This window comes from Mustela erminea, chromosome 2, assembly GCF_009829155.1.
Source record: "Mustela erminea isolate mMusErm1 chromosome 2, mMusErm1.Pri, whole genome shotgun sequence".
In the NCBI taxonomy this organism is placed as follows: domain Eukaryota; kingdom Metazoa; phylum Chordata; class Mammalia; order Carnivora; family Mustelidae; genus Mustela; species Mustela erminea.
This window is the reverse complement of record NC_045615.1, coordinates 80695393-80721564: the sequence shown is the minus strand read 5'-3', so window position 1 is coordinate 80721564 and position 26172 is coordinate 80695393. Positions and strand designations below refer to the sequence as shown.

The window sequence follows — 26172 nt, the reverse complement described above, 5'->3', positions numbered from 1 at the left end:
TGTTACCATGAGATGAATTTTTCAAACAAAATACTTTGGAATATTTCCTGTCATCTTTGTTCACAGAACCTCAGATGTCATTTTGCTTAACTGTACATATTTGTTTTATAAAATGAAAGAATGAAAGGACATTTAGGAAATCATTAATCTTTTGTATATAAGGGAAAGCCACACATAGTCTCAATAAATCAATGTCTTTTGAAGACACAAAAGATTTCTGGTTTAATTCAAAATCCTTTCTTTAAAATGCCAAATGTCTCTATATTATGCAGGAGTGTTCCAGATGGCTGGGCACATGTTTCAATTAAGTGAAATTACATTTTTTTTCAAGTGTTCTCTTACTCTGTTACATATAGAATGTTACATGTATAGCTACTGATTGTATCTTGATTGCTGGAGGTAAAAATACTCTTATTCGTAAACATAAATGCTTTTAGATAAGGGAGAATATACATAAAATTAAAATGCATTACACAGTATAAAAGTCAGAATGTAAAAAAGATAATGAGAGCATGATAGATTTAATTGAGTACACAATGGATCCTAAATTTCTTTAATAGTTCTATTAATAATTAATCAATTTTCTCGTAAGTGAATTTTTTATACTCCCATGATTTCACTTTTCAGAAAACTTCAGAAATAAGGAACACTTTGAGACTCTACACTAATGGTAATAGAACATTATTGAAGTATAATATGAAAACAAAGAGGTCATCCTCAAATTAGTAAAGCTCATAATATATCATTAACTTTTAAAGTCTAAATCTCTAATATTACCATAAATTCCTATATATCTACCACCTCAGGCCACCTGATGTACTTTTAAATACACTTCATACATTCTGTTCTCAGCAAAAGATCTTTATTTCAGTTCCTTTTAAATATACTGTCCTAGGAATGGCTCTATGGACATATGAATATTACATAGTTCTTCCATATTGTTGTTCTTCTTGTGTATCTTTGTGAAATGTTGTTTTCCTAAGAAGTTTTAACCACTTAAAATTTGACATATTCTAACAAAATCTATTGTTCTCATCTTCTTTCTAAATGTATAACAAATTTAAAGGTATGTAGATAGATAGATAAAAGCTATATTGTTAAAAGTAATTTCTGAGAAGACAGTAAGGGAATACTGAAAGTCATGTAGCTATTTATAACACATTTACATGAGCTTAATTAATCAATAAATAGGAGAGTGTACATTTTTATTTCAATTTACATTATATTATTTCACTAGTTGTTATACATACTTGCTATATCTTGTCAACTATTGCCATATTGTCATACTATTTTTCAATAGATATCAAATTAGAAAATATATCTATACACCAATGCTCCTGTGTTGATCCTACAATAATACTACCACTGCTGGTTCAGAGAAGAGTTTTCCAAATTTGCAAAAGTGTGATTAATTGCTTGTGTAAAACCTAACCTAGTAAAGAATAATGGTGTCTTACAATGAGTTCTGTGACCATTTGCATCAGAATCACTTGCAGAACTGAGGGGGAAAAAAAAAAGACAGGTTCCAAGGATCTTTCTTGAATCTTCTGAAAAACAGTCTGCATTTCAAATAATTATCCATATAAGAGATTCTTATGTGCATTAAGTTTTGAGAACTAATCAAACTACTTTTAGTAGTTACAAAAATTAAAATATTTTTAAAAGTTTAAATTTTGCTTCAGTTGAGTATTTCCAAATAGAAACAATAAAATTTGTCAAAAAATGATGAAGGAAGTAATATTTTTATATATTCCTGTTGCCAGTGATACCAGCGATATTTAAAAAAATATTTTCCAGATTTATTTGCTTAAAATCCTGCATCTACATTTTTAAAATCTGACTCATTCCAAAAAGACTTAAAAGTGATACCTTAAAAAGCATTCATGTTATTATACACACACACACACACACACACACACACACACACATATAGATGATAGATAGATAGATAGATAGATAGATAGATAGATAGATAGATATTTAAGTTCCTAAACTTTTTTTTAAGTTCCCAGACTGATATCTTGGTCAGCAACTTCAGCTGAATTGCATATTGGCAGGGATAAGTTTTGGAGTTAATGCCTGGGTTCCAATCTCTGCTCTCTGTCTTTCTAATTGTATGGCTCAAAGTGAGTAAATTTGTCCTTCCTCAGCCTGAGTTTTCTCATCTGTAAAATGATAGTAACAGCATCTATTTCACAGAATTATTTTGAGGTTTGAATTAAAAAGCATGAATTGCCATCTGTTCTTAATAAATAATTCACATTGTTTTAGGAGGTAGTTGCTATTATTGTTCAGTAATCATTAGTTAATAAACATGTTGCTATTGTTTAATAACCATTATCAGAGATGGAAATAATGTGGAAGACAGATGATTAAATATAATTCCTAAGAAAATATGTCATCAAATATAAACATGTGCAGAGGCATCTTAGAGCAAAGGTAGCTCTTAAGGTCAGAGATGGTAGCAGACAGAACGGAGCCTTGTCCAAACTGTGAGGAAGGGGACACACATTAGGACTGAGAAGTAGCCAGAGACCAGGAACACTACAGGATCTCTGGGTTGAGCCCAATGGTGGGCTTATGTTAACTCAAACTCCATTTAGTTCAGTAGTGTTATATCAGGTATTTTTTTTAAATGAGAAAATAATAAAGGTAGGTATTGTTTCACAGATGTTTTCTCAGAGCATGGACATGAAAATAATTTTACTTCAAATAGCTTAAAATATGCAGACAACCCCTTATGAAGTACAGAAATTGAATGGTTAAGTAGGATAATAATCTCAATTGCATGGAACAAGTTAGTACAATTAATAGGTAAGACTTTTTTTTTCATCATAGCAGTTTTCTACATTTTCTTTATGTGATGTTTGTCTACCTATTACACTGTTGTCTCTTAAAAGCACGCATCTGAAAAATGCAAATTTAATCTCCTGTACTGAACAGGATGTCTGGCATATTGAACACTGGAATGAAAGTTAAGAATAAGAAGGCAATACAAAGGCAAATAAATTGTTTACAATGAAAAATAAGAACAAGGTCCTAATCAAGAAACAGACTCTTAAATACAGAGAACAGATTGATGGTTACCACAAAGAAGGGGGGGCAGGAGAATGGTGAAATAGAGATTGCGGATTAAGGAGGGCACTTGTGATGATCACTAGGTAACATACACAAGTGTTGAGTCACTATATTGTACAACTGAAGCTAAGGTTACGCTGTATGTCATGTAAGTGGAATTTAAATAAAAACTTAAAAAAAAAATAAGAACAAGGTCCTAATTTAGAGGTCCTTGGTTATTGCCTAAGTGACAATGTGCAGAAAAAGATTTAGCAAGGTGGACATATACATCAGGACAAATGGCCAGGAAAAAGATCCATATCTCTTCTGTTTCTATGCCCATATTCCATCTTAGAAGAAAACTAGAAATCCTAAGTAGATTGAATTCTCTATTGGGAAAAACTGCAAGAAAGCTCTCAAACTTGCTCTCATTTAAAGCAAGGAATGAAAAGATGAGGTTCCATTCATGCAGTCCTCAATGTTATATTGATATCTTGGTTAGTCAAAGACAAAATTACCATCTGTGGAGATGAAAAGGGTGACCTAATACATATTTGGGGGAAATATGCTGTGTACCCTTATTTGTTTTATTTCTCAAAGGCTCTGTGAAATAGGTATGAAAGCATCAGTGTTCTCTTTTGTGAAATCTATTTTGCAGAGCTGCTTGGAAAAGCTCCAAATATTGAGAAAAATGACTTTAATATTTGACACTTTTATCAGAACATAGTGTATAAATTAGATAATGCTTATCTGGCTTTGTATTATATTTACATGTTTTTATATGTATTAAATTGCTTCAATTTACCTAAATCATGGGCAAACTTGATATTTTGAAAACTATATCACTCCCCTATCTTACTTAACAATCTTTCTTTCCTTACTTATGTCTTTCAGCTCAATAGCCACCACCACTTAAAAATTACTTTTCAACCTGTTATATTATCATGAAAAAATTACCACAGAGATAATTTTAATAGGCCTCTTTATTAATTTTCCTAAAACTAGGAAATAGAACTTAGAAGTTTAGTTTTTTTTCCTTTCTGCTTGGTAGCATTAGAAATGTCATCCTAATTCCTGACTAAACAGTAGCTATTTACATACTAGTAGCTGTTTATCTTTTTTTTTTTTTTTTTTTTTTTTAATCATTGCCTTCTGGACCACACAAGGAGTAACTGACTGTAGCATCAATAAAAGTAAACCAAACAGTCTTTCAGGAAAATCTGCACTGCTATGTGTAGTGGACGTTTTTGTCACAACCATTAATAACGTAAGTGGTTAGAATTCCCTGCCTTTAACAGATGAAGGCACTGTGGCTCAGAGAAGTTTAGCCTCTGCCTCAAGGTCACATAGCACTAAAGGATAAAACCAAGACTTGAACATAATTATTCTGACTCCCAAATTTATGTTTATTTTAGTGTTTAACCATGCATGCACAACTGCACTCAATTATTAAGAACAACATAAAACTCCTTCAGAAAGTGAAATACACATTAAGTCCCTTAATCAAAGTTTGAAAATAAAATAGAAAAATTGAAGTTTTGAAAGTGAAATTTAAGTGTAGTTTTACTTCTTCAAATGTTTACCCTGTGCATTATAACTTATAATATTGACTAATATAAGTATTTATTTAAGCCATTGTTTCCAAATAGTATTTTAGGTAGAAGGTAGAGACAACCTAAGAAGTAAAATGTACAGAGTGATTTATTTAATTTCAGACATGTGTAACAAAAACTTCCCTCCAGAAGAATCTCCTAGAAATACTGCCCGATCTTCCACTCTCTAATATCTACTAAAACCTTTTTTGTTGTTGTTGTTTGTTTGTTTTCTTTTTTAACAAAAACAGATTCTCTGAATGTATTTTTCCTTGATTGCTGAGCAACAAAATATTCTTCATCTCAGTATAAATGCACTGACACAAAGAAACATGCTGAGAAGAAGATACAATACTAGATACCTCTATCAGCCATAGCCATATTTAGCCATAGCCAAATTTGACCCAAATTTTTGGCAACCTTGTGTTGTCTCTCCCATCCCAAATCGTCTTGTCCTATAAAGAAAAATTTTGCTCCCACTTTCTTTATTTTCTAGAAAGTCAGAGGTCAAGTGGTGTACTAAATCTGCCAGGCTCTGGTCTTCAAATACTAAGGACTCATTATTTACTTGTAAACAATTACAACCTCAGTGGATAAACAAATAACTTTCCCTATTTTATTATGCAAAGTACTAAAATATTCAGTTGGCATTGTAATATGATCAGTTCTGTCCTGCTTAGTTGGACACATGAATTAGTATTTTAATATTCTTAGTGGATAATTTAATGTACCATCTTAGAAGATAAAGGATGAATTAACTTTTTGTAGCAAGTAAAGGACATGTGGCTATTGCTGAGGGAAAATGCTACATAAAGCAATACAGTCAATTCAAGCAACATTTAGTAACTCTGAATCTGTTTCTAAGAAACAGACACAATCCAAGAAACAGACTGCTAGATCTGTGCCCAGTGTTTAAATGATTGCCTTAAATTAACCAATTTTGTCTTTAAAACTACCAGTCTCCTCATAAATTAAGTTAAAATTGTACTGAAAACCCTTGTAAGTCAGGTTTTCCCTGTGATGTGCTATAGATATGTTAATGTGAAAACCCCAAAAGGAATGTTCTTTGTATGGCTATAAAATATTAACTCACCACATGAAATAAAACCAAACATAAGTGCTTTACCAATGGGGACTCTCTTCTGATACATAAATAAATAATTTGTCAGAATCACACTTTTATTACAATTTGCCATAAACCCACAGTAATAGATACCACAATAAAAAGATGTTGAAAATCTGTCATTGTACTAGTGAGGGTACCATTTAAAAAAAAAAAAATCATCTCTCAAAAAAGATTTCTTTTTGAACATATGTGAGACAAATTCCTCTTAGGCCCCTAGTTTTAGAAAAAAATATATACACATACATAAATAAGAGATTCATTAAATTATTTTTTCTATTGTAGAGTAAAAGAGAGGTATACGTAAATATAAACTGTAATTATTTTGACCATAGAGTTATATGTAATAGAATACTGCACCAACCAAGAAGGAAGCCCTTTGTCTCTGGGCATGTGCTTATTTTGAAATTTTCAGTAAGTAGCAAAATATTTTTATTTTCAGGGAAACATTTTAACTATGAATTATAAAACTCTCACTTAGGAAGTTACCAGAATTTATATGTCTCATAAAAATCAAAATAGTTTTGAATAAAAGATAGTTGCACCTTCATTTGAAGATAATTTGACTTCAGTTAAGAGGACTGCATTAGGTAGCTGATTAAAATAATTATTTTCAAAATAGATTCACAAATAAACACACAATTTCATGGTACTTGATATTTCACTACCATCACTGAAAAATGGAGAGACGAACATTCTCCATCTAAATCAAAGATAAGGCTTCAAAAACGAAATGGACAATGAACAATCTAATATTTTAATGTTTCTTAAGCAACTAAGCTTCTCAACAAAGTTTCTGGATTAATAAATTACTTCACTTAAGGGAATATAACTATTACTGAATTATGTCAACAACAATAAGATGGTGGATGGGTAAATAACATTAATTTAACCACAGACTGGACAGTGTGGCTTAATGTCAAGCATGTTTGACCAAAGTTAGAAAAACCCAGATGTAGTCTAGATTTGTGACCACACACAAATCATGAAATTCTCTGCCTTTTCCTTAATGGAGAGAACGTCTGAATTACCTCCTTACAGACTTGTTAGGGAAATCAAGAAAAAAGAAGGGGAGCATCCCAAAACACTTTAGAAATAAAAGTATTTTTTCTTAATGTTAAAAGTCTGTGAATATCTGTACTTTGGAGAAAAGAGGAGGAAACTTATAAACTTCACCCCTCTTCCACCCCTTCTTGCAATAATCTGTGAAATTAGTATTGTCATTCAATTTTACAGATGAGGAAGATGAGAGTATCTGTGACAACATTTGAATCAAGATTTTTCCAAATCAAGAGCATACATTCTGCCAACTAACCCTCAGTCAAGATGAATTATTAAGCAACATTTTCTCTGCTGTATTTTATTAATCAAATTTACTAATATTGCTGATGTCAAATGTTGATCAGGGATGGTAAATTTGAAAAAAAAAAAAAAAGAATAACAGTACCTAAATGTATTAATATTGAAAGTACTGATTTCTTAAAGTGTCTGTGTATTCATTTGTTTGCTCAAGAGCAACATGGCTTATGGATAAGTTCAGATTTTCCCTCTGAAGCAAAATTAGATGAGTTTCAAGAAAATGAGAAGACATGGTAATAGTGTAGCTACATTGTGATATATATTCAAAAATGTTCTACTTCACTGACATATCTATAAAATAAGCCTTAGTGATCTCACTGTACCTCAGACACTAATGACTTCTGAATATTGGGTTACAAGGCTCTTCACCAGTCAACTCTTACAGCCACTGTCATTTTATTCAGAGAAATCAGTCCTTGCCAATTAGCTAGCTTCACTAATTTCAGAAGAAGCTCCATAGCTTGGCTTGAGATATGAAAAATGTCTCCTTTACTTCAGCATGCATCTCTGACTAAGTTCCTAGCCATCAAGGAGTTTATTTGCAATGTGTTCAACAGTAATCCCTTAGTTTATCAAATATTTACTGAATGTCTGAATTGAGCCAACCCTACTGTAGGTACTGGGAATACAGCAGTAATAAACAGATGAAAACCTTTCCCCTCGTGGAACATACATTTTAGAGAGAAGACATATCGTAAACAAAATAAAGAAGTAACATATGTGTTATGTTGGGTGATGACAGAGTCTAAGTAGAAACACAAAGGAGGAAAGAAAAAGGAAGGTTAAGGGAAGGAGAACTTGGCAAAGTGACTTCAAGAAAAGATGGGAGGGAAGCAAGAAGCAAGCACTCCAGGCAGAGGGCACAACTAGCACAAAGACTCAGAGCCAGGAACACGCTAGGCTGGGACCTGGGGCCCTCACTGTGGCCGCTGAGCAAGTGCAGTAAGGAGAGATAGGAGGGAAAAAGTCAAAAGTAACTGACAAAAGCTGATCACATAGGGCGATCTACTGGGAGAAAGACAGGTAAAACATAATGAAAATTATAGATCAGTCAATTATATCACACATACTTACACATCTACTGTAAATGGTAGATAGATAGATAGGTACATACATACATACATACATACTTGAAATTAATGAGATTGATTGAGCTCCTCAACAGAATAGTGTAGATTAGAAAGGGATGAATTTCAAGAACTGATTCCAGGGGTATTCCAACATTTAGCATTTGGGAGATAAGAAGAGGCTGGTTCAGGAGACTGCTAAATCCTGTGGAAAAGGAGTATGAAAAACTAGCATAGAAATGGAGATCTGGCAGGACGAGATGGTGCTACAGTGATGTTAGGAAAGGAAGATTAATTCTCAATTACAGTGTGAGATACTTGAAGGAAGGAAATTATCCGAATGGGATAAAATTATCTGAATAGATATCTAGAGGAAAGAGCATTTTATACAGAAGGAAGGGCCAGAAGGAAAGGCTCCCAAGGCAGGTATGTTCCTAGCAAGTCCTGGGAATAGCAAGACACCAGTATGGGTAAATCAGACAAGCAAGGGAAGAAAATAGTAGGAAAAGATATTGGAAATCAATAAGAAAATGTCTTCAATGATCTAAGGAAAGAATGAAAGTGTCTTAGACCAAGATAGTAATGGTGGGGGGGGGGGGTACCTGGGTGGCTCAGTGGGTTAAAGCCTCTGCCCTTGGCTCAGGTTATGATCCTAGGGTCCTCGGATCGAGCCCCACATCGGGCTCTCTGCTCAGCAGAGAGGAGCAGGGAGCCTGCTTCCCTTCCTCTCTCTCTCCCTGCCTGTCTCTCTGCCTCCTTGTGATCTCTGTCTGTCAAATAAACAAATAAAATCTTAAAAAAAAAAAAAAAAAAGATAGTAATGATAGAAGCAATGAGAAATGATCCAATTTCTGGATGTGGCTCAGTGGGTTGAGCCGCTGCCTTCGGCTCGGGTCATGATCTCAGAGTCCTGGGATCGAGTCCCGCATCGGGCTCTCTGTCAGCGGGGAGCCTGCTTCCTCCTCCTGTCTCTCTCTGCCTGCCTCTCTGCCTACTTGTGATCTGTCAAATAAAAAAAAAAATAAATAAATAAAAAAAATCTTAAAAAAAAAAAAAAAAAAAGATATCCAGGATTAGCTAATCAGATTGTGTATAGGATGGTAAGGAGTCAAAGATGATTCCAAGTTTTCTGAGTTGAACAATTAAAGATTGAAACTGCCATCAATTGAGAAAGAGATGATTAGGGGTGCAATACATCTTTGCTGGGGAAGATAACAGAAGCTCAAATTTGGAAATGTTAAAATATCTATTAAGAAACTAATTAAACATAATGAGTAAGTAGTTGGTTATATAAATACGGGGTTTAGAGGAAATACATAGGGTAGAGACAAAATTTTGGAGTCATCAATGTATATGTTACTTAAAATCATAAGATTGAGATTCTCAAGAGAATTTGTGTGCACTGAAAAGAGAAGTATTTTCAAGGATTCCATGGACATTACAACATTTAGAATTTAAGGACATGGAGAGAAACTGATAAAGGAGGCTGAGAAGAAATTGTTCCAAGAAATAGGATGAAAAATCCACAGCATGATGACGTAGAAGTAATTATACAATGAGCACTGAGAACTGACCATTGGATGTAGAAATGTGGCTATTATGGTGGCCGTGGCAAGAGAAACATTCATTGGAGTGGCAGAAGTTAAGTCTGATGAGACAAATTTAAGAGATAATAAAAAGAAAGCAGGTATATGCAACTTTTCCAAGAAATTTTGCTGTAAAGGGAAGAATATAAATGAGGCAGTAACTGGAAGAATGGAAATATATTCCCATCCCAAGTTTACGAAATCAAAATGGAAATATATTCCCACCTTAACTTTAAGGACCTTACAAATTGTAGGTCTGTTCTTTGAAGCCTAACCTAAATAAAGATTAATAGGGAGCTAAAGTAATGCTACTACTTGATCATTACTGAAATTAAAATTTACCCAGTATTTCTTGTCACCAGTATGAAGAAGTATCAAAATATGAAAACAACTTTTTACCCAGCAAAAATTGCATGCCTATGAGACTGCAGAAAGTATCAACCATTCTTAAAATGTTAATCAGTGCTGTGTGAGGATTAAAAGTACATACTGTGGGTTCAGACCGCTGAGTTCAAACCTTGCTTTCACTGTAAACCAGCTCCATAAACTTAACCTTCACTAGCCTCAGTATTGTCATTTGTTGAAAAATGAGATGTTGTTATACCTCCAAGAGTATTGTGAAGGCAAGATAATACCCAGTACTTACCACTGTCTGACATAATTCATTGTAAAGATATCTATAAATGACAAAATATTTCAGAAAAATATCAAATAGTCTGAAATAAATAATCAGTAAGAACACCATGGTTCCCAACTATCAATGGTCCATCAGGGTCTGTCAATGTCCATTAAAATTTCCTCAATGTTTCTTTTCTTTTCTTTTCTTTTCTTTTAATTTATTCATTTGTCAGAGAGCGAGAGAGTGAGAGAGCACAGCAGGCAGAGTGGCAGGCAGAGGCAGAGAGAGAAGCAGGCTTTCCCTGCTGAGCAAGGAGCCTGATTCTGGACTTGACCTCAGGACCCTGGAATCAGGACCTGAGCCAAAGGCAGCCACTTAACCGACTGAGCCACGCAGGTGTCCCTCCTCAGTGTTTCACAATGTTCCTTAAAATTTGGTTTTTACTCACTGATTGCTTCTTAAATATGGATATATGTCTGGAAACTAGAAGAGACTGGAGCTGTAGTCAATTCTTGATTACCACATATAAGTTCTCTGCCAATTAGATTATGTTTCTTCTCCATGAATTTATTGTCTCATTTTATCTCACATCTTAACACCAGAGAAAATCCATCAGTCTTTGTATAATGGTTGCATATATGCTAATATATAATCTTATATATGTTAATAAATAATATATTGTGTATGTGTATTTTATAAAAAAAAAAAACTTGTCTAATAGAATTGCTTTTACATGTCTTCATTCTTTATACGTTCTACTTCTCCTTCTACTAAAATTGGCCACTGTTGTCACAGACTGCTTAAAGGCTGAAAACATTAGAAATTACCACATTTTATATCTAGGTTACTTTAAAGTACTTTAAAATTCATCTTGGCCCAAATTATTTGCTGGTTATTCTTTTCCTAGTTTCACTCACATGTTCCTAATTTTGAATACTACCTACTTTCAAGGGTATTATAAAGAGCTCAACTTTAGATGTATTAATTCTTGGAATACAGGACACACCTTCAGGCCTGTGAAATCCTTTATAGTCACTAATTCAACAGTCCCTCACAACTAATGAGGTTCCTAGGCAGTTTTTCATTGTAATGATGACAAAGTGCAAGCTGTAAACAATATAAGGAAGAATTGATTCCACAAAATGCTAAGTACATATATACTTTTCCAAAATAATCCTGGAATAGTTGCCTCAAAATCTACTGGAACAACAAAGAATTAAAATGATTAGTGTTTTAATAAAGGCAAGGGAAAAAAAAGAAAGAATAAATTAATCAGAAGATAAATTATGTCCATGGAAATCTATTACCAAAACAGGGAGACCAAATCAAGCATCCTGAAGCCATATATAAATATGGAGCATAAGCTTAACTGGCCAAAAATATTGCTGTTTGTAATACACATTTGTACACGTCCTGAAAATGGAATCATAATATCTTGTTTAATAAATTTGGAAACATATCAATAAGACAAAATAAAATCAGAAAATAACCACAGGTTGCTTTTTAAAAAGAATACTCTGGAGATCAAAAGAAGAAAAAGCAATAAAATATTTTCCTCCTTTAACGGAATCTTCATTCACCATCCACTCCAACTTTATCGTATTCCCTAGGGGAGTAAGATTTACCATCTGTTAATCTAAAAATGGGTTCCCCACCTTCATAAATTACAGCATCTACTTCCAAATTGTACGGTACTGTGGATTAGAAGAGGGATTACCAATACCTGGGCTCTTCACTTGTCTCCAACCCCCCTCTCTTGTATTCTGACCCTTCGTTCCTGCCCTAGAAACACTTCCACATGTCCCAATTGGGGACAGTTACCGCCACTAACTGACCCATAAAAATGTATAGCATCTGCTGATGGCCAGGATTGCGGCAAGCAAAAGCCATTTCCCTTAGTTCAGACTAAGGGAGTTGTAATTCAAAGATTTTTAACAATAAATAAGGGCTTGAAAACAAGATTATTAAAAGCATACATACTCATATCTACAGAGTAAAGGGCCCTTCTCTTAACTGAAACCACAGATTTCCCTGGTTTTCTAGAATAGTAGGTATGAGTATAAATAGTGGACGTATGCAGGCTGGGTGTGATTTTCCTTTCTATCTATCTGAATTTAAGCAAATCATTTAACTTTTCTGAAGCTGTTTCCACAGCTATGAAGTGGAAATGATATTAACAGTGTTATGAGGCTCAAAGGGTAAACTCTCCAAGAACTTAGCACTTAATGACTGAACATAGCAATAGTTGATGTTATTGTATTTATTATTATTGTTATATATATAACATTTATATTATAAATGTTACTGTAATTATTATTATTTATTATTATTATTATTATTATTATTATTTACTGCGTTCTGTTGCTTATTTTTTGCCTGTGAGGGATGATACACAAGATACAGAGAGGTTTAATCTAAGGTTCACTAGCTCTGATTCTAAACCCTCTAGAAGACAATCATTTCTAAACTTGGTATTCAGCACTAGTCTTATAAATGTCTTCTGATTTCTCTTAGAAATCTTGATGGTGTTCACTGTGAAAATAAATTAATTTATTACCCAATTGCTAAAATTCATTTCTGTTACTGTCATAGTCTGTGCACCTAATATTATAAACACACTTCTAATAGACTCTTTCTAATGGCTTTTCTTACACTGAGATGTAAAAATCTCATTACCTAGACCAATGGTTCTCTTCAGTGCAACATAGGGCTTGAGGCATACCAGAAACCCATTAAAGAGGCCTGGGAAGTCAACACTGTCTTCATAAGAATGAACAACATTACTTGCCTTTTTCTCTGTATTGACATGTACACCAGAGGTGCAAAAGCCATGAATGGGTAAAACTGCTAGTGTCTTAGCACAAATTAAAGCAGTAGCTCTCCAGTATTCTAGCAGTAATTGTATTCTTCACTTCTAGGTACTCACAGTAAAAATAAAATGCCTGTTTCATTTAAAAACTGAAGAAAATCTTTGGAAGAAATAGGAAAATTACGAAATTTATTAAATCTAGGCACTTAAATCTGAATTTTTTTAATATTTTGTGTGGAAAACAGTAGAATGTACCTAAACCACTAATTTTTACCTAAGGACTATAGTTGCCTCAAAGAAAAGAATGCATGTGAGTGAAATGTAAGGTAAACCAGTTGTTTTCCTTACGGAATACAGTTTTTGTTTGAAAGAATAACTGAAAGGGAAACTATATTTTTTTTAGACTTCAGTATGTGACAGATACTTGTTTGTTATCAAATGAACAAAGGGCACCTGACACTTGAAGGAAAACAATAATATATGTTACTGATAACGAAATTTGAGATTCTGAGTAAAAATTCAAATTTTGAAAAACTTCTAACCATTGCCATGAAGTTGAGAGTCAATATATATTTAAAGTTTTTTATAAGATTCTGAGCACTTATAACAATATTTTCCAAATGATCAATTCTTGATATTTCTAAATCATGAATAGTTAAAAAAAGGTCCATTCAAAATGCAAGATAGATCAATGTATTTTTATGTAACAAAGTATAAAAAGTTCACTGATAGGATTTCAAATTCCACATTCCAAGTAAATTTTAAGAAAGTGCCACTTGTGGAGTTCTGGTATAGTATAAAAAGAAAATCAACAATTATCTGAAAAGAATACCAAAGTATATCTCCCTTACCCAATTCCATAGATCTGAGTGAGGATAGATTCTTTTCATTTACTTTAACTGAAATAATTTATTGCAATGGAATGAATGAGAAGATTTGAGAATCCAGCTGTGTTATCTTAAGCCATCTATTAAAGGTGTTTATGAAAATATAAAATAATGTCTCTTTTCATTACCTTTTAAATTGGGGAAAATAAAGTCTTCTAATAAAGTAAAAATATGTGTTTAATATGATTTTTAAACAAATTAATAAATATTTAATTTTTTTTCTCAGTTTTATGATCAAAATGACAAATTTTGATAGAGAAGACACACCTAAACAAAAGCTTTTTGAAGTCCTTAACAATTTCTATGAGCATAGGGGTACTAAGACTGACAAATTTGAGAACTGTGAGCTGGAAACATATACAGTATGTCCTTCCATTTAAACCCTAAGACCACCCACCTAAGTTTCTCTTTCCTCTCTGAGTTTTCTAACAGTTCTCAATTCACTTGTACGACAGAGATAATTGGCATGTCTTTATGTCCTTACTTCAATTCATGATCAAAATCAAGTTTACTAATTTCCTCTGTTCCCTCAGCTTCTCTCTGTTGAGTTATTCCTGAGACAAAAGAAAACACATTCTGGTCTTAACTCTTCTACCATCTCATTTAACAAACATGTACTGAGCACCTGCTATACCACAGGTATATACTAGACTCTGAGATAACAAAGATCAATGAAACAAAACCTCCCTCTTTGTTGAGGTACAACCAGGTCCCTAAGTTGCATGTTTCTATACAACACATATTAAAAAAGAAATGTCTTTTGAAGGACTGCATCCCTATTTTTTCTTGAACCTAGAAAAATGGTACAAACTTTATATGAGCTGTTCTTTTTTATCCATTTTATTTTTTGTTATTTTATTTTATTTTATTAGTGTTCCAAGATTCATTGTTTATGCACCACATCCAGTGCTCCATACAATACGTGCCTTCCTTAATACCCACCACCAGCCTCACCCAATGCCCCACTACTCCCTCCCCTCCAAAATCCTCAGTTTCTTTCTCAGAGTCCACAGTCTCTAGCTGTTCTAACATAATCAAGATTCATCCAAGCATACAAAGACACAAAACTATAATAAACCTTGTGTTTGCAACTCAGAAGCAACTCAGAAGCCATCCTTGAAGAATTCCTATTTATGTCAAAGGTTTAGATATGATAAGGAGAGTGAGTGAAGGTATACAATTGGAAAGATCTCTGGAATGAGCAAGATCAGAGCCACGGACCTCTGCTCTCTCCATACGCGTCAGAGCTTGAAAAAGAATGAAGATTAAATCATTTCTCTTTTACCCACTGACCCTCTGCTTGCCCATGGAATGATCAGCTATGACTCTAGCCAGAAACCTGGGTAAGCAACCCAGAGCCCTATCAGTGCACATGAATAACAAGAAAAAGAAAAAAAAAAGTATTGGAACAAAGTTTGCACTTGAAAACAAACAATTGAAAAATCACCTCTGACAACCAGAGGTAATATAACTTATTTTTGCACAATCACAGTAAATTAATTGTTTGAGCAGAAAGAAAAAAAGAACTTTATTGTATATACTTGAAAGATACAACCAATAATAATATGAAATTCTAGCTCCCAACCACTGCTTTCAATATTCTTTGGAGAAACACATTTGCTTTTAATTATAGGAGTGGTTGGAGCTTGGAAACTCAAACTTGGTTTACAATTTCAGCACTTTAGTTCACAGAAAATACCCTGGCAGTTTTTTTTTTTTTTTTTTCTTAACAAAAAAATCACCATAATGAATTATCCCCAGATTTTTAGATAAATAGGGTGTAGTAAATATGAACAATTTTTTATATTGATGTTATTTGATATTTAAAAGGTAACAGGAATACTATCCCCTATGACCAGCAAAATGACTTACAATTATTACTTTTTGATCCTCATGCCTATTGCAGAGCCAGCACTATTTAATAAATTTAAGCCAAACTAATCTTTGCATATTTAATGATTAAATAGCAAGGCAAAAGAAATTTAATGATACCAATGGGCATTTATTCTCATTCTCCATGTTGTTCTAATAAAATATAATGCACTGAACCAAGCAACAACCAATAACATAATTTGTTTCACTGTTTAGCAAATTCATCTAAAGTCTAGAAGACTTAGTTGCCTATCTTTAATAAATATTTCAGTTTTCTAACTAATTAAATCTCTTTATCTAATAAATATTCCCAGAGAAGGAAGGTAGAAATAGGGGGTCAGTTAACATAAGGGACAACCAGATATCAATATAAAAATGTATGTAAATCATGGCCTAAGTTAAACCAAATAGCTCCACATGTAAGACCCATGTTAAGATCTTTAAAATTCTAATTAGGAAAAGAGGACATTTAGGTTACAAGTCCCTTCAGGGCTATGTATATAAGATAAAACTGAATTCCAGTTAGCATTATATCGCTAAGAATTGTATCTCTATTAAGAATTATATCTCTAATTATATCTCTAATATCCTCTAGGCCATGAATATGCTGCTCTATCTGAAGAATAGATACAGCTAGCTATTATGAAAAAAAATCACAAGGATTCAAAAGGGTAATAATAATAATAAGTGAATATTTTAAATGAAGAAAACTGCTCACCCTCCACCGCCCCCCCACCCAAAATAAAGAAAGCAAGAAAACAAATACGTAAGCCTCAATCTCACTAGTATATTGTGTCTGGGTTACTGCCAAGTATCCCAAATGACATTTGATATTTTGTGTTTTTGGCTGAGTGACACTAGAATGTCTTTGAGGGGAGGAGGCGGGAGAAAGGAACTCAGAAAACAGAGAACAAGAGCTTTCCAGAGTCTAGCTGTGTGATTTCTAGTTGATTATCAAAACAACACTGGAAGCAGTTCAATGAAAATGCAACACAGAGGTGATAGCATAAAGTGCAGCCCAGGGAAGGCCAGGCTTGGAATGTTTTAGGCATATGCTAGAAACCCTAATCTCTAACCCATCAGCAGACAGAGCAACATGTGCCTCTACCATAGCACTGAACACAGATTTGTATCAAGAAGCACCCTCTAATCTCTGATAATTCATAGCACATTACATGCTTTCCTTCAAGAGGGAAGAGAAAGGATTACCCTAAGTCAGAAGATGGTGCCTCAAATGTGAAAGCAGATGAAATCAGGAATCTCCCCAAACTTGGCTCAGCACATTAAAATTAGTCACTGTCTATAAAGAAACTGCCAAGACTGCTGAGGATGTGAAAGTTAATACTATCCTGATGTAAACTGCCAGTCGGTACTGTCTTGCCACTCCTCCCAGAAAGCTTTGCTCTAATGCTGATTTCTACCAGAGTTTTTGGTTTTGGAACAGAAATTTAGTCTGATATTGCCCATTCTCTAGCAGAGTTCCTTACTGAAAGGTGTCTAGTTAGTGCACTGATTCAGCGTTCTTTTTGGTTTTTTTTTTTTTTTTTTTTCCACTTCTGAAATGGCTACATTTCTCCCTGGCCTTACACATATGATTACTAGGAGGTAAAGCATATAAGCTGTTTGTTGTTTGGTTTCGACCAGGATGAAAGCTCAATTTTATGTGATTCTTGTTCTCTTTGTGACAGAACATTTTATATGGCCCTGTCAGTAATAGAAACAATGAAGGTAAATCATTATAGAAAGTAAATATGAGAGAACAATCTTTCTAAAAGGCACATCAACAAATAATTCATAAATGACTAACAAAATCATTACCTCTGCTCTCTGGGTTCTGGGAAAAGCGGTTGATTTTTCTATGGCATAAACATCCACGAGGTAAAGACATGCTCCTTGCTCCCGGTCCAGAATGGCTGCAGTCTGAATTATGCCAGTCTGTCGTCCAATAGTAAAGAGGCGTCCAACTGTTTTTTCTTCACAACGAACTGAAACAATATAATACTCCACTGGGGCTTCTGATCCTCTAGGGCTAGCTGCTTCTATGGATATTACGTTGGTACCAATGGGTTCACCTTCCTTCAAAATAGTTATATATTTGGGTTGAGTAAAAACAGGTCCATCAAGGCCCTGAAGAATGATGGTCAATTCAGTGGTTGATTTCCTCCTTTCAGGGCCAAGGTCTGTTGCTGAAACTATAAGGTTATAGATCAGCTGAGAAGGCACCAGTGCTGAAGCCACTCTCAGGTCTCCACTATAACGATCCACAATGAAGGTGTCTGTGTCCCCATTGATGATCTCATACTCCACTTCTCCGTTTGCCCCTTCGTCTGGGTCTGCAGCCATTATCGTTGTCAGAACAGAACCAATCACAGCTGAAGGGTCTGCAGCAAGGGCATTTTGTGATATAAACATTGGAACGTTGTCATTGAGGTCTGTGACCAAGATGGTCACATTTTTCAAAGCATAGCGTCTCGTTTCTATAGGCACAGCTTGATCATTGGCTTTTACGGTTAACTCAAAGAGATTGGCAAATTCCCGATCTATTTCAGCATTAGTATATATAGTGCCTTTGACTTCATCTATGCCAAAGTGGTTGCCCCTGGGCATCTGTTGAATGATTGTATAGGAGAGTTGCCCATTAATGTCTGCATCAGGGTCATGTGCAGTCACTGAAATGACAGACGTTCCAATGGGAATGTTCTCGACAATGGACTTGAAAATATCCCCAGGAGGAAAGCTAGGAGGATTGTCATTAAAGTCCCTCACATGTATAACCACTGACATTGTAGATGAACGAGGAGGCCTTCCTTGGTCTTTTGCTGTTATATTTAATTTGTACAAAGACTGTGTCTCAAAGTCCAACTTTTTGGCAAGGAAAATACTCCCAGTGTTTGGGCTGATGCTAAAAGTTCCATGGTTATTAGTTCCAGTGATACTATAATGTAAATCAGCATTGTCACCTGAATCTGAATCGGTTGCAGTAACAGAGGACACGAGTTCACCAATTCTCATGTTTTCCAAAACATCAACAAACAGTGTTGATTTAGGGAAAGAAGGGGTATTGTCATTTTCATCTAAAATATCAATATTTAAGGTACAGGTGGAGTTGAGGGAGACTGCACCTGAATCCACTGCTTGAATTACAAGGGAATAGGCAGGTGTTGCTTCATAGTCTAATTTGCCCACTAGAGTCACCTGACCAGAGGTACTGTCTATAGCAAACTGTCTTTCTTCATTTCCTTTCATTACAGAATAATGAATAAGTCCATTATTACCTTCATCGACATCTGAGGCAGATACTCTTAAAACTTGTGTCAGGTTGGCTGCTGACTCTGATATGGTGGCTTGGTAAAAGTCTTTTAAAAATTTGGGAGCATTATCATTTATGTCCTTCATGTAAACATGCACTGTGGCCTGATCCTTGAGAGGCTGAGGGAGCCCCTGATCTGTTGCAATGATTGTAAAGCTAAACACTGCAGTCCCTCTCTGTCTCATAAGAGACTCCCTGTCAAACTGACGAGTATTTGTAATTTCCCCACTAACAGCATGCAACTCAAAATCTGGCTGCACCATTTCAAAGGAATACCTTACTTCTCCATTTGGCCCAAAGTCTTTATCTATAGCATTTACTTTGCCCACCAATGACCCAGCTTTCTGCTCTTCTTCAAAATAAAACGTGTAATTGGTACTGTTAAAAAGAGGCCTGTTATCATTTACATCTTCTAAAATTACAGTAACATTCACAGTAGCACTAAGGGGTTCCACTGCTCTGTCAGAAGCAACAACCAGTAAAACATATCTGTCTTGAAGTTCACGGTCCAGTTCACTTTTTATATACAATTGACCATCTGGGAATATGCCAAAAGCATCCCCTGTATTTCCTTCAGCAATGCTGTATGCAATTTCACCATTTGCTCCTGAATCCTTATCAAAAGCTTGCACTTTAAAGAATCGAGAATTCACGGGTTCTGACTCGGAAAGGGTGACCTCATAAGAAAGTTGATCAAACACTGGTGGGTTGTCATTTACATCATGGACATAAACTGTTAAGATGAAACTAGAGGAGAGCTGTGGGACACCCATATCAGATGCCAAGATCTCTATTTGGTAGGAACCAGCATGAACATCCAGGGGTCCTAGCAAACTAATATTACCATTCTTTTCATCGATAATAAACAGGTTCTTGGGGTTTTGCTTCAGGCTATAGAGTACCATGCCATTGACACCTTCATCAGGGTCCACAGCTTTGGCTTGGAAAATGCTGTGACCAGCCTGCCAATTCTCCACCACGTTTACGCTCTCTACAGCCTGAAGGAAATGGGGAGAGTTGTCATTCAAATCCTTAACAGTTATGTTAACCATAGTGTCTCCAGTCACTGTGCCCCCACTGGCCACTACTTTCAGCTGATAAAAGGATTGCTCTTCTCTGTCAATCACACTCGCTGTGGTAAGATGCCCAGTGACCTGGTTGATAGCAAACATACCTTTCTGGTCCCCAGTAGTAATGAGATAACTGATGTTGGAATTGAGATCCATGGTGGATGCAGACACACTACCCACATGATATCCCAGAGCCACATTCTCAAAGACCACGAAGCTGTAGGCAGCCTGGCTGAATACAGGTGGGTTGTCTTGAGTGTCCAGTACAGTGATGGTTACTATTGCCTGGTTGGGAGACTGTAAATTGCCACCATCAGTAGCCACTATTTGCAACTGGTAGGCTGTTTTTTCTTCTCTGTCTAGGGCCATTCTGGTAGAAATAACCCCACTTTGAGCATTGACTTGAAACCGAGACCTGTCCCCAGCGGATATACTGTATTTGATAGTTCCATTGAGACCCAAGTCTGGGTCAGTGGCAGATACTGTCGTGATGTAACTTCCCCCAGGCTCATTCTCTTGAATATGAGCAAAGTATTGGATTGGGTAAAACACAGGACTGTTGTCATTCACATCCAGGAGACTCACATTTATGCGAACCATTGATGACTGGGGAGGGGAGCCCAGATCTGTGGCCAGAACCAACAGGGAATGGAAAGCTTGCTCCTCTCTGTCCAAGGAGGCGATAGTACTCAACCTTCCAGACACAGGATCCAGCCGGAAGGATCTCTGGTCAGTCTCGGCCTCTTGCAGGGAGAAGCGCACTGTCCCATTGTCACCCAGGTCTCTATCAGTTGCCCTAAGCACCAGTAGTTCTGTCCCTGTTGGGGCATTCTCAACCACAGACACATCATACCCTTCTGGCTGGCTAAATACTGGCTTTTCATCATTCACATCCAGGAGAGTTACTACAAGCTGGGCATAAGAAAACTTGGGGTGAACCCCCTGGTCCCGAGCACTGATGTTCAATACGATCTGAGAAGCCAGTTCACGGTCCAAGCCCCCGGCAACTCCAGTGGTCACCAGGCCGCTATGTTCACTGATGTGGAACCAACCTAGTCCATTGCCAGAGACGATGCTGTAACGCAGATTAGCATTGAGACCAGAGTCGCCATCAGTGGCAGACACTCCACTCACATAGCTTCCCGGGGGTGCCTCCTCGCTCAGGTTCACTCTGTACACTTGCTGTGCAAAGACAGGAGGGTGGTCATTGATGTCATTTACGAAAATCACCAGGCTTGCCACAGAAGAACGCGCCTGGACCGCTGCGCCAGGGGGCGCCCCGTAGTTATCAGAGACCGAAACTGTGAGGTTGTAAGAAGGGATGCGCTCCCGGTCTAGGGCGCTGGCCACTTTGATGAGGCTCAGGTTCGGCACTTTGCTGCTCTGCACCTCAAAGTGGCGCTGCTCATTGCCCCCTAGAATCTGCACAGAAATATTCCCGTTGGCCGCGGGTGAGTCTGCGTCCGTCACAGTGAGCAGAGCCACCACAGTGCCCACTTGAGCGTTCTCATCTACAGAGGCATAGCGCGAGGTGGCCGGGAAGTAGCGGAATTTCACCACGGGGTCATTGTCGTTGACATCTAGAAGCTGAATGAGCGCCTCGGCACGCCCAGTGAGGGAAGGCACGCCTCGGTCCATAGCCTGCACGGTAAGCGAGTACTGACGCCTGGCCTCGAAGTCCAGGGGCTCCCGCACGGTGATAAGCCCCGTTTCTGGGTCCATTTGGAAGGGAGTCCCCTCGTCCTGCAGTCTATAGCGGATGTCCGCATTGGTGCCCTCGTCCGCGTCCGCCGCCGCCACCTGGAGGACGCTGGAGCCCACCGCTGCGTCCTCAGGCACCCCCGCCTGGTAGTGGGAACTGCCAAAAACTGGGGGGTTGTCATTTATGTCTTGCACAGTCACATTTACCTGCAGATAGCCCCGCCGCTTCGGCTCACCCTTGTCCTCCACTTCCACCAGTAGTTGGTACTGCGGTGTGACCTCGCGGTCCAGCCCGCCCTTGGACACCAGATGCAGAAACGCACCCTCGCCGCTCGGGTTTAGGGTGATATCCAGGCGGAAGCGACCCGCCTCGTTACCCTGGATGATGCGGTAAGAGCGATGGTCCACACCATTGGAGCCGATGTCCGAGTCGGTGGCCGTATCCAAGATGACTTGGCGCCCGCTGCTACTGTCCTCCTTGAAAGTGACCACGATGGAGGGATCGGGGAAGACGGGGGCGTTGTCATTGAGGTCCCGCACAAGCACTCGCACTTCGGTGGGGTAGGTGGGAGAGCTGGAAAGGACCACCAGGTTGATCACGTCGCTGGGCAAGCTCTCGCGGTCGATGGTGGCGGTGGTGTAGAGGGCCCCGGTGCTGCTGTTTATGGCAAACAGGGCGTGGCTTTCGCTGAGCCGGTAGGTGAAGCCGGGGCGCGTCTGGATGGTGCCCACCAGCGTGCCGGGAGGTTGCTCCTCCAGCACTTGGAACACCTGGCGCTGCTCGGCCCCGCTGACCTGGGCCGGCCCGGGGAGCTGTGATAGCAGCCAAAAGACTCGGAGGAGCTGAAATGCTGATAGAGGGGGCAGCTGGAGCCATGGGCGTCCAGGCGCCCTGTCTGCTAAGTCCATGGTCCTGGCTCCCTGGAACGGTGTGATAAAAAGAAGGAAGAGTGAAGCAAAAAGATTAACAGCAGGGATTAAGTAGCCCCAGCAAAAAAAAAAAAAAAAAAAAAAAAAAAAAAAAAAAAAAAATGCAGCCGACGGCTCTCAGAGCTCTGCTATTTCAAAGAACCTCCAGCCCAGCAGAAGCAAATCGCGTCAGAGAAAGGCTCCAGATAGCCATTTGGACTTACAGTACGAGAGAGATGCCCGGGCGAAAAGCCGCAAGGAATTCCGCGGGACACTCCTGTGCGCTGATGAATTCCCAGAAAAGTTTCTCCAACCTCCTACATTTTCCCCCTTCACTTTGATTTTTTTGAATCCAGAGTCTGAGCGTTTTCGCCTGGGTGGGTGTGGATTGGGAGCGGTTGCCTGTATTTAAGGTATATGAGGAATCATTGCAAACAATTGTCTCCGGAAACTTTAGAACTTACCCACCGCGAAGGAACAGAAGAGGGAAGAACGAACCTCGGCAGAGATGTGTGGCAAGAACAATTGCGCACGGGGGAGGGGGCGGTGGGGACCCGGGAGATTATAGAATTCCTTTCCCAAAAGCTGGAGACCAGGGTTCTCCTCGAGTCCTCACTCCTCAATAACAAGGCTGCGAGGCCCCTTCGACACGGCTACAGAAGTGGCCGCTGAGGCCCGGCCGCCGGCGTCTGCGCGCTGGCCGCTAGCGATTGCGTTCCAGGCGCTCGCGTTGGAGCTAGGGCTCCGGTACCCAGGAGCGCTCAGCTTCGTCCCTTCTCCTCCAGCCGCCGCCGCCGCCGCCCCTGCTGCGGCTTCGAGCTGGTGGTCGCGCGCAGGCACCATCCAGGGCTCTTCAGCATTTTTGTTTTGGTTTTGGTGTTTTACCTCTGCCGAGGTGCCTGCAGTCTCATTATTTGTACATCCAAATCGAGTGCAGGTCCGGCCCCCTTTCTTCTCGGCCTCGCAGGGGTCGCGCAGGAACGGCGCGCGGTGCCCGAGTCCCCTCCCCTCACCATGCCAGGGGGATCGTTCTCCGGCGGCCCCCGGCAGAAGCCCACTCCAGCGCGCCTCGCCCCTGCCCCCGTTATCTTTGCCTTTATTGTCCCGTGTCAGTTTCACTTTGTAATCCACAAGCCTTTAGGTTTGGGGCGGGGGGCGGTTGCTCCCCCCTGTCTCCTTCACCGTTGGCGGTGGAGGCGGGGGAAGTCGGCGCGGGGCTGTGGCGGCGCCCGCGGCAGCTCCGGACGGCGCCTGTCAGCGCTCTCCTTCTCGCCTGCCCGGGATGAAGGTTGTACCGCTGTGGAGCCGGAGCTCCGCGAGCCGCTCTCAGCCTCCGGCGGGTCCCTCACACTCCCCGCCTCTTCCCCGCTGCGCGCACACACACACACACACACACACACACACGCACGCACGCACACACAGCGGCCGTCGCTGAAACACAAACAGAGGGGGAGGGAAGACCGCGAGCTGGAGCAGGACTCAGAAACTTTGCTCGCCGCTCATTGATCCCCGCACTTTAGTTCGCCCCGACTCCCCCTAGCTCCCGGTCCTGTCACCTACTGCCCCTCCCTCTCCCCAGCCCCATTGGGCCGGAGCTGAGGCAGGCCCGCCTGGCGCTCCTACCGCGAGCGCTCTCCAGCGCTTTGGGCCTCCGACTGGCTTCCCGGGATGCTAATCACTCCAGCCTCCCGGAGGACTGGAGGCGGTCGGGTGTGGGAGCCCGGCGAGTCGGAGGCGCTGAGAAGGGGGATGATTTTTTTTTTTTCCCTTTCTTTCTTTTTTTTTTTTTTTTTTTTTTTTTTTTTTTTTCTTTTTGGTCAAAGCTTGGCCGGCGTCAGAGCAATAACAGCAAAAAGCTGCCACAGGATAGATGGGGGTGGGGTCAGGTTTGCAGATAAATAACTTTAGTGGCGGGGTCTGAAGGAAGACCGTTAGGTTGTTATGCTAGTAATAACGCAGGGGTAAGGGGGTCGAGAGAAATAAAAGAAAGGCGGGGGGTGAGGGTCTGTTAGAGCGGGGAGGAAGGATTAAGCAAAGCCTGTCTGGGAATGCACAGTGCAGATTTGCTTTAACCATTTCCTGCCTCCTCTCTTTCGATGGAGGAAAGGGAGAGAGCTGCTGTACAATGCGACCCGACAGAATCCAAACGAAATCGCCCTCGTTCCTCCTCTGTCTACAGAATGAGTTCCTTGAAGCCCAGAGCGAGCCAGACTCTGAACTTGCCCCCATTTGCCTCTGCCCCGCCCTTCCAGGTGACTAGGGGCACCAAGGCCTCAGTACCAATCCCGCTTTGGACTTCCTATAGGAAAAGCCAAGGGAACTCGGTGTTTGTTTTGTTACCCTTCCCAAATGGATCCCAGGTGCCAGTAGCTAACCTTACAGTTTCAACAATAACAATGATAGGCCTTTGGAAAGATGGAGAACTTTTCCTGTCGCAAAGTTTGGAATTTTGATCTCTGTTGGAGTACTTCCCCCTTGACATATTGCAGCCAAAGGAATCCTGATGAAGTTGTGGTTTTTTCCTCTTTCTTTCTTTTTTCTTTTTCTTTTTCTTTTTTATTTTTTTTCTTCCATTCTCTCTCTCTCTCTCTCTCTCTCTCTCTCTCTCTTTTTGGTCTGGGGAAAGGATAGATATGAGAAAAATAGAAATAAATGAAACGAAATTAAAAAATTTTTAATGTCCTCATGCCACGTACTGCACTCGCGTTAATTCTGTTATTTACTGTACCTAATTTTTGTGGTGGCATACATTGCTTCACTAAAGAAAAAAAAGTTAAGGTGAGTATTATTTCCCCTTTAAAGGAAACCATTCAGAAAATACAAATTTAAGCCAAGGAATGCAAATATAGGGCATATATCATACATTTCTGCCACAGTGACCCTACCAAATTTAAAACTTTTTGAGACTTGACATGATTCAGCTATGAGTAAATACTGCCCTCTGCTGTTCTCTGTCAGCCTTACACCTTTAGGCGTCTGGTTTCTTGCTTAAAATTAAATACAGAGACTAAAAAGATCTGGTTACAAGGCTAATTCCTCCTTCTTGCCTAGGGATAGTGGCAAAGAAAAAAGGATCTTTAGGAATCTCCTAGTGCCTTTCCTTATAAAGGTAAAAAAAAAAAAAGTTTAAGAGCAATAGAGCAGACAGCAAATTCAAGTCCTCTGATGTAGACAGCCTGTAATTGGAGATTGATACATGGAAATCTGAAGA

General features: G+C 38.8%; 1 protein-coding gene across 2 annotated transcripts in view; it reads right to left on the bottom strand.

Moving 5' to 3' along the window:
- The window catches only part of FAT4 (FAT atypical cadherin 4), a 181899-nt gene extending 157425 nt beyond the window's left edge, over positions 1-24474 (bottom strand). Inside the window, exons 1-2 of one of the 2 annotated variants that reach the window (XM_032333361.1) lie at positions 23186-24474; positions 17790-22973 (exon numbers count right to left, since the gene is read on the bottom strand). In XM_032333361.1, the coding sequence (XP_032189252.1) occupies positions 17790-22961 (5172 nt within the window). In that variant the 5' untranslated portion in view covers positions 22962-22973; positions 23186-24474. Of the gene's footprint in view, positions 1-17789 lie in introns of both variants that reach the window. The other variant, XM_032333360.1, reaches the window with a different exon arrangement.
- Between the last annotated feature and the right edge of the window lie 1698 nt (positions 24475-26172).